The sequence below is a fragment of the Gekko japonicus genome, unplaced genomic scaffold (assembly GCF_001447785.1).
Source record: "Gekko japonicus isolate JY-2015 unplaced genomic scaffold, Gekko_japonicus_V1.1 scaffold705, whole genome shotgun sequence".
Lineage (NCBI taxonomy): Eukaryota > Metazoa > Chordata > Lepidosauria > Squamata > Gekkonidae > Gekko > Gekko japonicus.
In genome coordinates, this window is record NW_015167075.1 from 265,160 (window position 1) to 282,189 (window position 17,030).

At 41.2% G+C, this 17,030-nt stretch overlaps 1 protein-coding gene across 1 annotated transcript in view; it reads left to right on the top strand.

Moving 5' to 3' along the window:
* LOC107111751 (cytochrome P450 1A1-like) overlaps positions 1-15,289 on the top strand; it is a 21,278-nt gene extending 5,989 nt beyond the window's left edge. The window contains exons 2-7 of the mRNA XM_015412768.1: positions 4,142-4,984; positions 9,788-9,911; positions 12,512-12,601; positions 12,696-12,816; positions 14,016-14,102; positions 14,768-15,289. Coding sequence (XP_015268254.1) covers positions 4,160-4,984; positions 9,788-9,911; positions 12,512-12,601; positions 12,696-12,816; positions 14,016-14,102; positions 14,768-15,050 — 1,530 coding nt within the window. The 5' untranslated portion in view covers positions 4,142-4,159 and the 3' untranslated portion in view covers positions 15,051-15,289. The remainder of the gene's footprint in view (positions 1-4,141; positions 4,985-9,787; positions 9,912-12,511; positions 12,602-12,695; positions 12,817-14,015; positions 14,103-14,767) is intronic.
* The last annotated feature ends 1,741 nt before the right edge of the window (positions 15,290-17,030 follow it).

A 17,030-nucleotide genomic window follows, 5' to 3' on the forward strand; every position in this document is an offset into this window, starting at 1 on the left:
TTGTAGATTTGTAGTCTTTTGAAAAAAGTAATAAAAAAAAACCCCCTCCGGGGGGCAAAAAAAAAAAAAAGATTAAACTGTAAGTAGGTAGCCATCATTTCAGCTAATGATTGTTCCCACCTGGAAGGTGAGGAGTTAAAATGATCAGCTTCTTTGGGAAAAGCAAGTCAAAAGAAGGAAGGATTGGGGAACAAGAGCCTAAATGCTTGCAAGTCTAGAGACCAGCCTTTGTTAAGTTCCTGCCACATTTGGCTGAAGGAATGCCAAGGTAACATAGTGTTCTATATAGGTTAACTACTTTGTGGTTAACTTCCTTTGTGGTTTATTTCTAGTGTCCTGAAACATCCTGATTAGTTTCATGTTTATCTGCATTGGCTTTTCTGTAGGATGGTTGCTACTTAATAAAATGATTTCCTTGTAAAGGGATCTGATTGCACTGAGTACCCATGCACTTTGTCATTCGTCCATGCATATGTGCAAATCCTGCCTTCTGCTGACTCAAGCATAGGTAGAGTCGTGGCCAGCAGAAAAGTTAGGGGTGGCTTGTGTGGTAGCAGCTACTGGAGAAAAGGAGATCCCAAAACCTCAGGGTGAGAGTTCGGGGAGGAAGGGTTTTCTCAAAAGGAGCTGGGATTCCTCACACACATGCACTTGGGAAATAAGACCCTCTCTGTCACTTACTGGCTTAGAGAAGGGAGAGACAGAGTGAAGCCCCATGATGCACTGTGATGCTATCTACATTAAAGCCATCTTATATGAGATGTTTTCCACACAAACGGTTCTCCCCGCTCTTGCATTTCTATTCCCTTTCCTCTTCAGCTGGTTTCCGCAATGGTATTTGCAGTCTGAGATGCAGAAATGAGGTTTGCTCCCTCTTGTGTGTCCTGGAAACAGGGAAGTCTGATGCTGCACCGCATGGGAAGACAAACCTTGTTTTTGCATCTTGGACTGCAGATACCATTGCGTAAACCAGCTGAAAAGGCAGAGTAATATAAATGCAAGAGCGGAAAGAGCCATTTGTGCAGAAAACATCTGAGTCTGGGATGTTCAGTTCTGTTCAGAATTGGGGCTTGATATAAGTAAAATGCTTTCAAGGTGAGGATTTGACATCGTTGATAATTTGAACCAAAGGAAAGGCCAGGACTCAACTTCATAACCTATAAAGAAAACAGTATTTCTGAGCAGTAAAGAATATCTTTCTTTCCTTCACTAGTAAGCAGCTACCACCCATCTCCACATATCTAGGCTTTAAAGTTGCAAGAAAACTGCTAGACAAAGATGGAGAGGGGGAAAGTAACAACCTTCCTTAATAAATATGGAAGTTAGTTTGTCACACTGGGTAAAAAGTCAATGAAAACCAAACTGGGTTATATTACTTTTCTTTTGATATTTTGGTTGGTGGTCCTAATAGAGGGTACTACATGACTTTTCTTTATGGAATTTTTCAGTGGACTAACATGGCTACCTACAATCCCTGTTTGCTTTGCATATATGCCTTAAGAGTTTCAGTTGTCTTATTTGACATGTGGACATGATTAGGAATGAGCACGGACTGGGAAAAGGCAGTTCAGTTTGTGGTTTGTGGTGTGCCCAGTTCACAAACCATGAATCATCATGAACTTTTGACTGCCAAACAAACCAGTTCAGTTTGTGATGGTAGAACCCCCTGGCATGATAGAGTCACCAAACTCCATGGGGATCTCCAACTGACTCTCCTCTACCTGCTCTCCAGGTTTGGTGAGGATTGGATTTATGGGATCTGTGTTATGGCCACTCAAAGAAGGTGCCCCCAGGAAAGTGCTCTCTGGAGAAATGACAGGCGGTCATTTTTACAGGCACAGGTTCAGGAGGTTTAGAAGTGTATAGAACAGATCCTGTGAAAGCTAGAGATCCTGTGAAACCTAGAGACATGGAGAAATGACAGGCGGTCATTTTGACAGGCACAGGTTCAGGAGGTTTAGAAGTGTATAGAACAGATCCTGTGAAAGCTAGAGACATTCCCCAGAAGGAGCCACTGCGGAGCCAAGCCGAGCTGAGACAGAGCCCACCGTGAGGAAGGCCGCAGAACAACTCGCCGGCAGGGTGCCTGGTAGGCATTCACCGTCCCTTTACATGTGGTCCTAGGTAGGAAATGTAATAATCCCTGTAAACCACTCAGAACCTTCGGGATTGAGCGGTATAGAAATTGAATGTTAAATAAATAATTTTTTAAAAAGTCGCCAGGGACCTCCCCCAGATGCTCCTCTGCATGCTCTCCAAGTTCTTCCCCCCTTGTGCTTTGAAGTTTGATAAACATTTATATTGAGTGGAGACAGTCTATCTGAAAATGTTTCCATTTATGACCTGCTACAAACTGCTTTAAAGTTCATGGAAACTTCATGGAGGTTGACCAGCCATGAACTTAAATTCGTTAACCATGAACTGGCCAAAATTCATCACATATTTTAATTCTTGAGCTGGTTTGTGCCGATCCCTAAACACAATGAGACCCTAGAACAGTGATAAATTTACAAAGTCCATTTAGTAGGATAAACTGTGCTGGTAGAAAGTATAGTTGGATAAATAAGATTTGTGTGTGTGTGTGCATGCATCTGAAAGTCATGTTGACCTCTGGTGACAGACCCCTAGTAGGGGCCTGGAGGATATTCAGAGAGGTGGCTGAATAAAGCCTGCCCCTGTTTTCCTGACTTGGTATTGCAAGGAAATCTCTCATCCAAGTACTAAGTTGGTTAAGTAAGATTGATTATATATTGCATGTATTTTACGCATGGTTTGCATTCAGCCTTCAGAAAACTGAAGGTTGCTTTCTGAAGGAGAAGTATTCACTTTCTTGGATGCAATTCAGTGTAAGTCATTACATAATGTGCAGTTAGTTCTGGAAATACTTGTTTGTGTTCAGTAATAATTACTTAATTCTGTGAGATGAGATACCTGTGGAATCCAAGCACTGGATCTACGCTCCTCCCAGCCTACCCAGAAGTAGATATGGCTGCACTAGAAGTGGAGTGGTAGAACCTGAACAGGACTTGCCTCTTTGCTCCTGGCCTGTCTGAAAAACCAGAAGGCTGAGTGGATAAAGGGGCAGTCACTAAGCTTGGATGAGAGAAGCACAGGTCTGGCTGACTCTAGGAGTGAAAGGCCTTCATTAGAGGCCTGCTGGAAGCCCCAAGAAAGGACAGGTCCCTGTAGGATAGCCCTTCGGGACCTATCACTTACCTCAAGTGCTATTCCATTTAAGGAGTCCCCACTCCGCAACGAACATGAAATTGAGCAAACTTCAGAGGACGGCGGAAGACCGGAAGGCCTGGCGGGAGCTGGTCCATGGGGTCGTGAAGAGTCGTACTCGACTGTGCGACTGAACAACAACAACTCAGCTGTTATAAGCTGGGAAAGGGCTGTGAAACAGCCAATTGGGATTGACTTGACTAACCTCATATTGACCAGCAGATGAGATGCACCTGTGATGCTTGCAGTCATTGACATTTCCCAATACACACAGGGGCTGTCTTTGCAGCAACCACACTCTGAGGCCCTACCCCACCCTCAGGTTAAAAGCACAGTTCACAAATGTCCATAGGTTAACATATATGTGAGTCAAAGTCCTTTACCCAATAAAATATGCTATAATCACTTTTAAATGATACAAGGCTGTTCCCAGAATTTTGTTCAGAGAGGAGGGATCCAAATAAAAACATTAAATGTTCCAGGTGTATTGCATGACTCTTTACCAAGTGCTTTGGGGCCCTTTGCTTATTAGGGGAAACTAGTGGTTTTACCATTTGAAGCCACTGGATAGTATGCAGCAGCAGGTAGGTTAAGAACCTGGAATTTCATTTCCCCTAGGATCGCAAACCTGAATCTCTGAATACTTCCATCAATAAATGAGCCCTGCGATCTGAAGAGAAACCAGAGTATAATAAATGAGCCCTTAAATAAGACCCCAGGAAGAAACTGGATTTTATTGAGTGAAAGGCTGGTAAACTTTTGTTTGATATTGCTGTTTCACAAGTCTACGTGCAAGTTGGTGGAAAAATAAGTGCAAAAGTTTTCTGTATTTTAATTTTTAAAATGTCTTCCTATAAAACATGTATTCAAGGTAGCTTATAACTAACTCCAATTAAAACAATATTTTCTTTTTCAGATTCTTTCTTTGACAACAATGAATTTTGCTTTTGAGCTTCCCTTTTCAGAGATGACTGTTGTCTTCTTTACAATGGCATCTATTTTAATTTCTGTATGGATTTTAATTACTAGCATAACAAGAAAACATCCACTTCCCCCAGGACCTTGGTCCCTGCCAGTTGTGGGGAATCTTCTGCAGCTGGGGGAGTATCCTTATGTTTCATTTGACCACATGAGGAAGAAATACGGAAATGTGTTTTTGATAAAGCTGGGAATGGTACCAGTTGTGGTAGTAAATGGCTTTGATGCTGTGAAGCAGGTGCTGTTGAGAGATGGGGAGAGTTTTGCTGGCCGACCTGATATGCATACCTTTTCTTTCTTTGCCAATGGAGAAAGCATGTCTTTTTCAGTGCAGTATGATGAGCAATGGAAGCTTCAGAAGAAAATTGCCAGCAAAGCTTTAAGGTCCCTTGCTAAGTCAGAAGCCATGTCCTCAACTTGCTCTTGTCTTCTTGAAGAGCACATCTGTGCCGAAGCTTCAGAGCTGGTGAAAACCTTCGTGGAACTTTCAGCAAAGGACAGCAGCTTTGACCCCTCTGCTGTTACCACCGCTGCTGTGGCTAATGTGGTCTGTGCCCTCTGCTTTGGCAAGAGATACAACCACACTGACAAAGAGTTTTTAAGTATCATTAAGCTAAATCATGATTTTCAAAAAGCCTCCAGCGTGTTCAACCCAGCGGATTTTATACCTTGTCTTCGTTACCTTCCACTCCCCAATGCAAAAGCTGCTCGTGAATTTTATGGGAACTTCAATACATTTGTTGCCCAATGTGTTAAAGGCCACTATGCTACATATGATGAGGTAAGCTTTCCAAAATGGAGATTTTAAATACTATTTGATGGTACAACGTCCCAGAAAAACTACATGCTTAGTGATTAACAGTGTATAAGGTACCCAAAGCATTAGGGAGACCCCACATTCAATTAAATACATTCAGGCATTAAATGTTGCCTAAATGCACTGTGTGGCTAATGGTGAAAAAAAAAGGAAGTGTGCACATCGTACCTCCTCCTGATTTCCATGACTCGTGGTTTCTATGGTGAGTCACATCTTACCAGGTAAAAACAATTGGATGGGCCTACTTCTCTAAACCTGCTTCTCTAGCACATTAAGAGAGCAATCCTAAGCAGGTCTACTCAGAATCATACTTAGGTCTATTCAGTGGGGTTTACACCCAGGACAGTGCTCTTAGGATTGTAGTGTTTATAAGCATTGATTATGAATTGCCCATGTGAAGGAAAATGGCATGAAGAAGTTGAATACATTGGATAGGGCCTTGTTCTTGCTGCCCTGTGCTTGCTCCAAGTTACCTGTAGCAGCACCAGCATTGCAGCCATTAAGGAGGTGATGAAGAAGTGCAGAAAAGCAGTAATGTACTGACAAAGGTAATAGCAACCTCATTCTGTTTGTATTTACTTAATCATGAATTCCATTTAATTTATTGGTACTTAGGGCAGTGGTAAATAGTAGAGATGGTACAGAAGACATGTATTCTGTGTGATTGTTAGTGTTATTTATGGCACCATCAAAATGAATAGCAGTTTACTGGAAGGATTTGCTGCACTAAATACACACTATAAGTATAGGAACAAAATATGAGTCTTTTTACCAGGTGTTTTGTACATGGCACTATTGTGGTGATTTTTTGATCCACACTCTGAGGCCATTGTTCAGAATTAGATAAAACTCTTCTCTAACGACCAGGTGGAATACCCACTTCATGGAGTAGTTCTGGGAGGGGCAGAACAAAATGGAAGTTGTTCTCAGACAGGATGATGGAGGTAGTCTCACTGTCTCATCTCTCCATCTTATACAGCCAGGTAGAATGGCTGCTGATGGACATAGCTGTTCAAATACATTTGTACAAGTTGTTTCTGCATGTGGTCAGATGTTTGCATACTCTAGGCACATATCCATGTGAAGGTACTCCTGCTGTTTTAACAGGAAACGTTCACAAAACTGGTCTGGGAAACCCCATGTGGGTAAAATACTTCTCCTCTTCAGCCTCTTAGAGCTGCTGGCTCAAATTCCAACACCAGCTGAAGCAAAATGCCCTGAACAGCAGTGCTCCTGTGTACTTTCCCAGACACATTAAGCTTACAATATACGTGAGAATAATGACTGACATGCTGACAGTAAGGAACTTTTGACTTGGTACTGAAGCACTACTGTAAGTTTGGAGATGGTGAGGGAAAAAATCCCAGAAATAGAGCTTATTCAGGAGCTGTCACACAATGCAACAAAGAGGCAAATTGTCTGTTTGGATGTGAGACATCCAAACACCTGATAAAGTTATACTGCTTAAGCAGAGGAGCAGAGAGAAAAAAGTATGAGGGGGGTGAGACTAGGAGAAAAATTGAGAGAGAGAGAGAAATCTATAGCTACTAATCATGGGATCCAACAATCAGTCCTATTTTGATGCAGGGTCCAGGGGCTTGGGCAGTAGCAAATAAGCCAAAAAAAATCAAGCCTACCCGTTAAGCATCATGGGGCCAAGCAGGCCACAGCACATTGTGGAGAAATTATAAGGCAAGACAGGTAGTGGCTTGGAACTGCGAGGGCAGATGCAATGACTACATGTCCAGAAGGGGGCCGTTTGTGAGTCCAGCTAAGATTGTTCAAGATAGGGAAAGGGATTTCTAGGTTCACATTCAAACCTAGGCGAAGTCGGAAACAGGACTGAGGTGGCAGACCCAAAGACGGGCATAGTCCATGGGGGAGATAATTGGACATGGTAATGCTTTCAGAGACTGTAGTGGCAAAAAGTTAACTGATGAAATTTGGGGTTCTTGAATAATGATCTGAGAGCTGTTTCCAGATGCAGCTTATCAAGCCAGAATAGTTTATCAAGCCAGAATTGTTTATCAAGCCAGAATAGCTGAATCGGGTGTGGTCCTGCTCCTCCCATCAGTCTCTGTCTTTAGTTCTATACTGGCCAGATTTTTTTTTCTTTGTTCTTAATGCAAAAGATGGAGGCAAGTAGATCTGAAGCATAAAGATGGAGGTGACAGGTACTAATTGAAGACAGTATGGTCATAACATATTAGTATAATATTAAGGAAATTCTGGTGTAATAGTGGTATGCCCCACAGTACTAGTAACACCTTTACTACACCCTACATCAATGTATCAGAGTTTTGCTTAAAGAATTCATTGCCAATATAGCATTGTATTTAATAGGACAAATTTAGCATGTTTATATAGCTTGTAGGAACTGCGAGGGCAGAGGCAATGACTACATGTCCAGAAGGGGGCTGTGTGTGAGTCCAGCTGAGATTGTTCAAGATAGGGAAAGGGATTTCTAGGTTCACATTCAAACCTAGGCGAAGTCGGAAACAGGACTGAGGTGGCAGACCCAAAGACGGGCATAGTCCATGGGGAAGGTAATTGGACATGGTAATGGTTTCAGAGTCTGTAGTGGCAAAAAGTTAACTGATGGATTAATGATCTGAGAGCTGTTTCCAGATGCAGCTTTCCCCTCCTAGGGTCTTCTAGAAACTACCTGTTTATCAAGCCAGAATAGCTGAATCAGGTGTGGTCCTTCTCCTCCCATCAGTCTCTGTCTTTAGTTCTATACTGGCCAGATTTTTTTTTGTTCTTAATGCAAAAGATGGAGGCAAGTAGATCTGAAGCATAAAGATGGAGGTGACAGGTACTAATTGAAGACAGTATGGTCATAACATATTAGTATAATATTAAGGAAATTCTGGTATAATAGTGGTATGCCCCACAGTACTAGTAACACCTTTACTACACCCTACATCAATGTATCAGAGTTTTGCTTAAAGAATTCATTGCCAATATAGCATTGTATTTAATAGGACAAATTTAGCATGTTTATATAGCTTGTATTTATTAAATTAACCTTTAGAAAAAGTATGCCATCTTGGCTTTTCTTGCCATATTTATTTATCTATCTGGACCATTTGTACACCCCATCTTTTCCCTGGCAGTCAGGACCCAAGGTGGGTATCAAAAACAGGTACTGAAAAGTTAGGCAGGGCCCATTTAAACAGCCCCATAAGCTCTTTTAAATAAGGAGTCTGGCCTGAAGGCCCCAGAGATAAGTGCCTGCCTTACCCCCTTCCAGGACATAACAGTGGAGCAACAACAGAAAAGGCCTCTCTCAAAGAGCATCTTAAATTGCTTTCCAGTGATCAGAAGTAGCTGAGTTGGAACATTTGATTGGGTAGCGGATTAACAAAATGGACATTACAGAGTTTAAATGTTATATTCCATATTTTACTTGGAAATTATTTTTATTTCAAGACTTTTGCCCACCTATAAATAGTTTAAGAGAACACAATAGCACATGCTTCCTTCACATTATATAGTCTAAATTGTGGGGGGGAAACTAAAGCAAAGATACTAAGAATTAATGGACTAATTTTAGGATGTCCAAAGGACTGTGAATGCTGTGTCATCGGGGCTCCCCAATTTACTTTAAAGGTAAAGGTTCCCTTGCTCGAAAGCCAGTCGAATCCGACTCTAGGGTTGCGGTGCTCATCTCCGTAAAGAGCATCTTAAATTGCTTTCCAGTGATCAGAAGTAGCTGAGTTGGAACATTTGATTGGGTGGCGGATTAACAAAATGGACATTACATAGTTTAAATGTTATATTCCATGTTTTACTTGGAAATTATTTTTATTTCAAGACTTTTGCCCACTTATAAATAGTTTAAGACAACACAATAGCACATGCTTCCTTCACATTATATAGTGTAAACTGTGGGGAAAAAACTAAAGCAAAGATACTAAGAATTAATGGACTAATTTTAGGATGTCCAAAGGACTGTGAATGCTGTGTCATCGGGGCTCCCCAATTTACTTTAAAGGTAAAGGTAAAGGTTCCCTTGCTCGAAAGCCAGTCGAATCCGACTCCAGGGTTGCAGTTCTCATCTCCGTTTCAAAGCCGAAGAGCCAGCGCTGTCCGAAGACGTTTCCGTGGTCATGTGGCCGGCATGACTAAACACCAAGGCGCACGGAACGCTGTTACCTTCCCACCAAAGTGGTACCTATTTATCTACTTGCAATTTCTTGCTTTCGAACTGCTAGGTTGGCAGGAGCTGGAACTAGAGATGGGAGCTCACTCCGTCTTGCGGCACCTGGGTCTCGAACTGCTGAACAACTGACCTTCCAAAGCCTGCAGTTCAGCGTCTTAACCACTTGAGCCACCACAGCTCCACAATTTACTTTAACAGAGTTTAATTTCAGTGATGGTGCCTCCAGGTTCAACTTCCGCAGAAGTGCTTACTCTGCTTGTCAGCTCCAGTTCCAACTGAGGCAAATCTGTTTAAGCCACATCCTGTTTCTCCAAAGATGGTCTATGGACAACATGTACATTTCCTAGGGAAAGTCACATAGAAAAATGAATTGCAGCTTTGAAACTGGACTAGAATTTCATATGTGTGGATAATGCATTTTTAGGAAAGGGGGGGGAAATCCCATGTTGCTGAATTTATGAACTGTAGGCTCTGATTTTCATTTCATACCAAGATGCTCTTTTCAACTCCCTGTAGAATAAACAAGCAGTTGTTTTCAAATCATGTAGCTTGAAAAGTGGTTAGACAAAAATAGCATCAAGGGTTTTGTTTGTTTCTTTTAGAACCATCTCCGAGACATCACTGATGCTCTGATAAGTGTAAGCAATGAAAAAAAACCTGATGGGAAAGCTGCAGCCTTATCTAGCGAGAAGATAATAAATACTGTTAATGATATCTTTGGAGCTGGTAAGTATATATTTTTAAATCACACTGGTCAATGTGGACGTTAAAGCACATTTATTCTAAGCAGATCTCTGATCTTTTGGGTATGAAGAATGTGAGGACCTTGTGGGGATCAGAACGGTATTCCTATGTTACTTGGATGAGTGAATCTGATGTAAGATTGGTGAGGTTACGAAGAACTGTGGCAGATCTTGCATTTCCTGCTATGATATTTTCTAGTCTGATCTACATAGATGATGGTTTGGGGTTGACTCAGATCTTTGTGTCAAATAATCTCAAATGTTTGGCTATAACTAGTTCAACACACATTTAGAATAGAATTCCACACAATCTGGTTCAGTCCACTTTGCTATTCAACATGAGAAATATTGGAAATCGGGACAGGTTGAATTATAGAAAAAAAAAGATCACTTGTTCAGTAAACCTCCAAAGCCCATAATGTGTTGCAGCAATGAGGAAAACATTAATACATGTAACAGATTTCCTGGGAGATAGACACCAATGGACTCAAACTTTGTTCTGAGGTAAATATTAACACACAACCAGGAGTTGTGACATATTAGATTTTATACAGTGGATGTCTCAGGAAACCACTATCTCGGGCACTATCTCAGGCAAGCATATAATGTCTCAATGTAGCTTTCTGCTGCCATTTAAGCTGTACACCAGGGTAGCAAAACCCTTCTAAGCCTGTTGTAGGCCCATAGCCATGGGGGGAGGTATATTTGAAAGTGATTCCCCCCTACTAAATTAGCCCTGCCCACCTATCTCAGGCAAGCATATAATGTCTCAACGTAGCTTTCTGCTGCAATTAAGCTGTACACCAGGGCTAGCAAAACCCTCCTAAGCCTGTTGTAGGCCCATAGCCACGGGGGGAGGTATATTTTAGGGTGATGCCCCCCCACTAAATTAGCCCTGCTCGCTACTGCCCATCCCTCCTGGTTCCCCCTCTCCCCTCCCCATCCCTCCCAAGCCCACATGAGCTGCTGCGTCTTTGTTTTGCTGCCCAGCTGGGCTTTGCCGGCCTCCAGCTCTCCAAAGAGGAGCAGGGAGGGGTCAGGAGGCTGGCTGCACAGGTGGGCCATTCTCTCTTGGCTGTGCAGGCATGGCTGCAGACCATGGAGACTCTGAGTCCGTCCTTCCAGGAAATGAAAATGAAGCCAGTATCGAACTACAGACCAATTAGTCTTCTGAATGTGATTTGTAAGTTATATACTAAACACCTCTGTGAGGAGCTGTGTGAATGGCTAGATCATAGCAACTTACTTGAAAATGAAGCCAGCCAGATCCAAGCATGGCAGGAGTTTGGATCACAAAACAGCAACAACTGCAAAGGGACTGCCACTCTGCTGAGCCTGGCTGCCAGGTTCCACCTCTTTTGCACTAAGAGTCTGGCAGAAGGCAGAACACTGCCCAGCAGAGCTTGCACAGCGAGGAGCACCCCAGGCATGGAGGAGCCTTGAGAGAGGCTCTGCGCTGCATGCTCAAAGAATGGGATGGGATGGGGAAGGTGAGTGGCTGGAGAACTTTGTATGGGGTGGGTCGGGACCAGGAGAGTGGGACTGGTGATCTCTTCAGCCCTCCCACCCGAGAGTTCCCCCCTTTGTGACTTCTTTGGGAAGCGTGGTTGTTGCTATGGTGGCTCACATTGCCGGGATCCATGTCAGAGTTATTTTATTATTTTTGTGACCTCATGCCCCTCAGTGCCCCGCCAACCAAAAATTTTCTGGCTACGGGCCTGGCTGTTGTAACAGCTCAGTTAACTCCTCAGACAGGGAACTTTCACCAAAGATCTGATACCTCCTCAGATCTCAGTTCCCAATCCAATCAGATTAACCCTTCTCTCTCAGTCATCAAAAGCCAATTTACGATTCTCAGCCTTTAAACCCAGCTTCTGACTAACAATCTCACCCTGTCAGATCTTAACTTCTCCATTACACAGCTTCTGATGGCTGATTGACTTCAATGTCTTCGAGGTATATTGCTATGCCCTACTCATCACAATGCACCCAAAGTACTGCTATTGAACATCTGGGGCTTCTGACTTAAGCATGCAAAAAGGTAAAATCAAAAGATCTGAGGGATTTTATATGAAAACTGATTAGTCTGGAGCATCATAAGGAAATACGTTTTAGGATTTTACATACTACAGTATATGAAGTGCCATTGATTTCAACATAATTTTACAAATCCACTTTGGATAAAGGCCTCAGTGGGAAACCATCCTTGGATGTGAATTTCTCACCCTGTCAGATCTTAACTTCTCCAGTACACAGCTTCTGATGGCTGATTGGCTTTAATGTCTTCGAGGTATATTACTATGCCCTACTCATCACAATGAACCCAAAGTACTGCTGTTGAACATCTGGGGCTTCTGACTTAAGCATGCAAAAAGCTAAAATCAAAAGATCTGAGGGATTTTATATGAAAACCGATTAGTTTGGAGCATCATAAGGAAATACGTTTTAGGATTTTACATACTACAGTATATGAAGTGCCATTGATTTCAACATAATTTTACAAATCCACTTTGGATAAAGGCCTCAGTGGGAAACCATCCTTGGATGTGAATTTACAGTTACCTTAATGCATTTATTTTGTAGGTTTTAGTACTGTGTCAGGATGTTTGCAGTGGATGTTCCTGTATCTGATAAAATACCCCAAAATGCAAGCAGCAATTCAAGAAGAAATTGGTAATGTTATTCTTGATGAAAGTAAATTAGAAATAAAATTAGTCCTGCATTTCGGAACATTATCTATAATTACATTCAAATTGTTTCTTTGCAGATGGAAAGATTGGGCTAAAACCGTCAAGATTTGATGATCGAAAATATTTGCATTACACGGAAGCATTCATCAATGAAGTACTTAGGCACACCTCCTTTATACCATTCACTATTCCTCACTGGTAAGAAGCAGAACTATAGCTAGTTTATGTTTAAGAGAAAGCAGTTTCTGCTAGAGCTACTGCTTTATTAACATTTTATACAGAGTCAGTAGGGTGCTGAGTGAAAAGCCCCTACCAGTAAGGAATATAATCTATTGGATGGGTATATCAAGAAATGGGAGAGAAGCCAGGAACTGTTCGGGTGGGTTAAAGTGGAATTGGCAGTGCAATCCTAAACAGTTACACCCTTCTAAGTCCATCGACTTCAATAGACTTAGAAAAGGGTAACTCTGCTTAGAGTGGCACTTCTAGTCAGGCACCTTCTGTGAAACATTCCATTTAGCTTGAAACAGGGAGGGGGGGGAGACATTTGGGGTTTGCAATTTTATTTTGGTTTTACCTGAAAATGTTTTTAAGTATTGTTATATGTCACCTTAAAACACAAGGAAAGGTGGCATGTAAATGTTTAAATAAATAAACAAACCTGTTTATAAGTTACAAAGTGCTTAACCAAGAAAATCACTATAATGTTGAAGGCTTTCATGGCTGGAGTTCATTAGCTGTTGTAGATCTTCTGGGCTGTATGGCTGTGGTCTTGGCATTGTAGGACCTGACGTTTCGCCAGCAGCTGTGGCTGGCATCCTCAGAGGTATAACACAGAAATATGGAGTATTCTCTGTGTCAAGGTGAGAAGATAAATGTTAGGCAGGTAATTTATATCTACTCAGTAAGGTGGGGTAGGGCTGAGTCATTTCTGAGTCAAGAAAATCACCTTTACTTCAAAAAGCGATCACAGTGTTTGTTGCATCATCGTTCATTCGAATGGGTAGCTATATACCATTGTGGGAGCCCCATGTCCCTATCCAATGAGACAAAAACAGATAGTTATAAAAACAACCAATATAAGAAATAAAATAACATGTAGGGATGCTTGATCACAGATACTATTTATGATTAAATTACTGTTGTTTTGTACTAATATGCCACACCTGTCCCTGCAGTGGGAGAGGACTGCCAGAAGAGTTTCAGGTCTGAACCATTTATACAGATGAGCGTGACGAGGCAGGGACCTCCCACATTTCCACAAACAAACAAAAGATGGCGGCTCCCACTTGCATACAGATCATTGCAGGTTGTCGTTACAAAATGGCATGGTACAAACTGTTGAACAAATCTGGAGTAAACATATTGAACTAAAATGATGTACTTTGTTTTTCTAGTGCCACCAAAGACACAGTTCTCAATGGGTACTACATCCCCCAAAACACATGTATCTTTGTGAATATGTATCAAGTAAATCATGATGAGTAAGTACTTAGGTATTATTATTATTATTTTAAAATAATGGCTTTATAGGTAGTATTTTTTCTTGTCTGGACACATAGCATAGATTATATAGCTAACAAGTTATGGTATACTTACTCTGTGTGTTGGGGGGGGCAGGGTAAGATATTCCCATGACTTTAGTGTGTGTGTGCACAAATATGTACAATGCAAGTGTAAGCCTTGGACACAGAAACTGATTGACCTCTGCCCCATAATAATGCTTCTGCCATCTGAAGATATGCCCCTTCTCTTCTGTTTGCATAGTGTTGCTTTCAGACAATGTTAGTGGTACTTCTTCTGGCAACAGCACAATTCAAGTCCTCTTCTTCTAGTAAGGCAGGTTGCATTTTCTTAACCATCTTATTATATGTTTATGCTTGAGGTGGACAACATAACCTTTACTTTCCTGTATGGTATCTCAAATATTTTTTAGCAGTGGCCAAACTCATATGTGCTTAGTTACAAGGAAAGAACACTTTTCCCCATAATTCTGCAGAGGATGTTGCTTTCATTCTCAAGGATGAAAAATTATAAGAAGCTCTTGAAATAAATGGTGGTGTTGGGCCAGCCATTCTTTGCTTCTCATATAAAAGATACTTTTCAAAGGCAGCTAAAACACATTTCTTCTTCTTCTTTTTTACAACAGAACCTTATGGGTGGACCCCTATTTGTTTAAACCAGAGAGATTTTTGAATGAAAATGGAGAACTCAACAAGAGCTTGGTTGAGAAGGTTATGATCTTTGGAATGGGGATACGAAAATGTCTGGGAGAAGAAGTAGCCCGCAATGAAGTTTTTGTTATCCTTACCAGTATCTTGCAACACCTGAGACTAGAGAAGCCTGCTGAAGATCAGTTAGATCTAACTCCAGTATATGGGCTAGCTATGTCTCCTAAACCATACCAACTAAAGGTGATGCTGCGCATTTGATCAGTTCTGTAAAAAGGGGGGTGCGTCACTTTTGAAACTCAGTGACAATGTAACATCCACAAGTTTGGTGGAACTATTATCCAATTTATGCATTACGCAGGTAGATTTTATGGGATTTTGCACAATGCTAATAATCTAAAATATTCTGAAATTATCCTGAATTATGTGACTTTTTAAAATGTAGGATTGTCTTTTTGTGGGATTTCTTAGATCTAGCACCATTATGCCACCCCCCCCCCAAAAAATTTTTTTTTGACAAGGATTATTTAACTTGATAAGGAAAGCAAGTCTTTCCCTTTATATGTATAGAAAACAGAAGTAGATTGCCCCTATTTTAACTAAACTACCTTCTACAGTAACAAAATACAACAATACAAACTCCCTATTTGTTGGTGGATACAAACCCAAGGACTACATTGGTAGTGGCTAGGCACCTTTCAACCATATTTTCCTCAAAGAAATAAAGGCTCCTCATTCACTGCTCAAGATCGTTGGATCAAAGGAGCTTGAAAGAAAGGAAAGAAAGGAAAACAGAAGCAGTATGTGAACAGACCAGAGGATGCATAAGTGAGGGAGGATGAGAAAGAAATCAAAGGGAGGAAGAGAAGTATATGTAAAAATCTGAGAGTCAAGTGGTGCTCAAAAGGCATGTCTGAAGACTAATCTCATAAGAAACTGGTATGAGGCTTTTAAGGACATGATATTTGGCCTCATGACAGTTACATGTTAGAAAATTCAGTCACAAAATGTAGTCCTAAGCATGCTTAGGTAGTAAGTCCTGTTGAACTCAAACAGTATTTATTCTGAAGATATATACTTAGGATTGTACTGGAAGTCACACAGTTAAGAAAATCTTTTTTTAAAAGGGGGTATAGTTTAAATCCTTCTTGCATTCTTATTTTGGCTGCCATAAGTGAAAAATATTGTGGTGTGGCAAGCTGTTTTCATGTAATATCATGGCTATCCTTCGTTGATAACCATCCAGGTTCTGTCTCAAATCTACAGTGGGCTGAGGCCACTTCAGCTGTACCCATTGTCAAAAGGAAATATTTCAAACTGCATTTGTCTGATTCTTTTACATTCTTATTTTGAACTTTTATCATATTTATTGTTGCCTATGAGCTCACTGTGATGCTTCAATAAATAATGGCAGCAGGATCAGTACTATTGCAGGTCAACACAGGGAGTGGCTTCGTTGACTAAACATTGTCCAAACTTCAGAAAATGCCAGGGCATGCACATATTGCCAGTGCCACCTTCAATGTCTGCCTCCCCATGCTTTGTTTCTCTTCTTCATAGAGTGGCACATACATATGAACATTGCTGGCAGTGGGGGTGGGTGGGAATGTTCCCTCTAAGCTCCACAGTGTTGTGAGCAGAAATTCTACCTTGTCAGCGGAAAAAACTAGTAGCATTATAGTTGTGAGCGAGTCTATATTTGACTATCATATAAATTAGTTTTTTAGAAGATTACTTCCATAACCTTGTAAAAAAATCTCAGAATAAATTCTTTTAAGTTATATTTAAACTATATTTTAAGAATAATGTAAACATTATAAGAGAAAAAATCTGACCCACCCCTTTCCATCATATTGATAGACCTGGCCTCTGGAAAACAGCTCTACCTGCCCCAGTCCACTATATTCATAGACTTGGCCTCAGACCGCCACCCTGTGCTGAGCCTTAGAAAACATACCAGGACTTGGGGAGGGGGGGGGAATCTTGCAGTCTACTTTGGTTTTTTTTTTAGTGAAATATGACGACCAGCATTACAAGTCAAGTATAACAGAGGATGAACAGTAGAAAAGAGCAACAGTCCTGTAGCACCTTAAAGACTAACAAGATATATGGCAGGGTATGAAATCTCATGAGTCACTACTCACTTCTTCAGGAATAATCACTGTCAGAACCCTGCCTAACCTAAAAAACAGGAAGTTGCTTAAATGTTATCAACCCACCCAAACTACTTATTTATTCAAA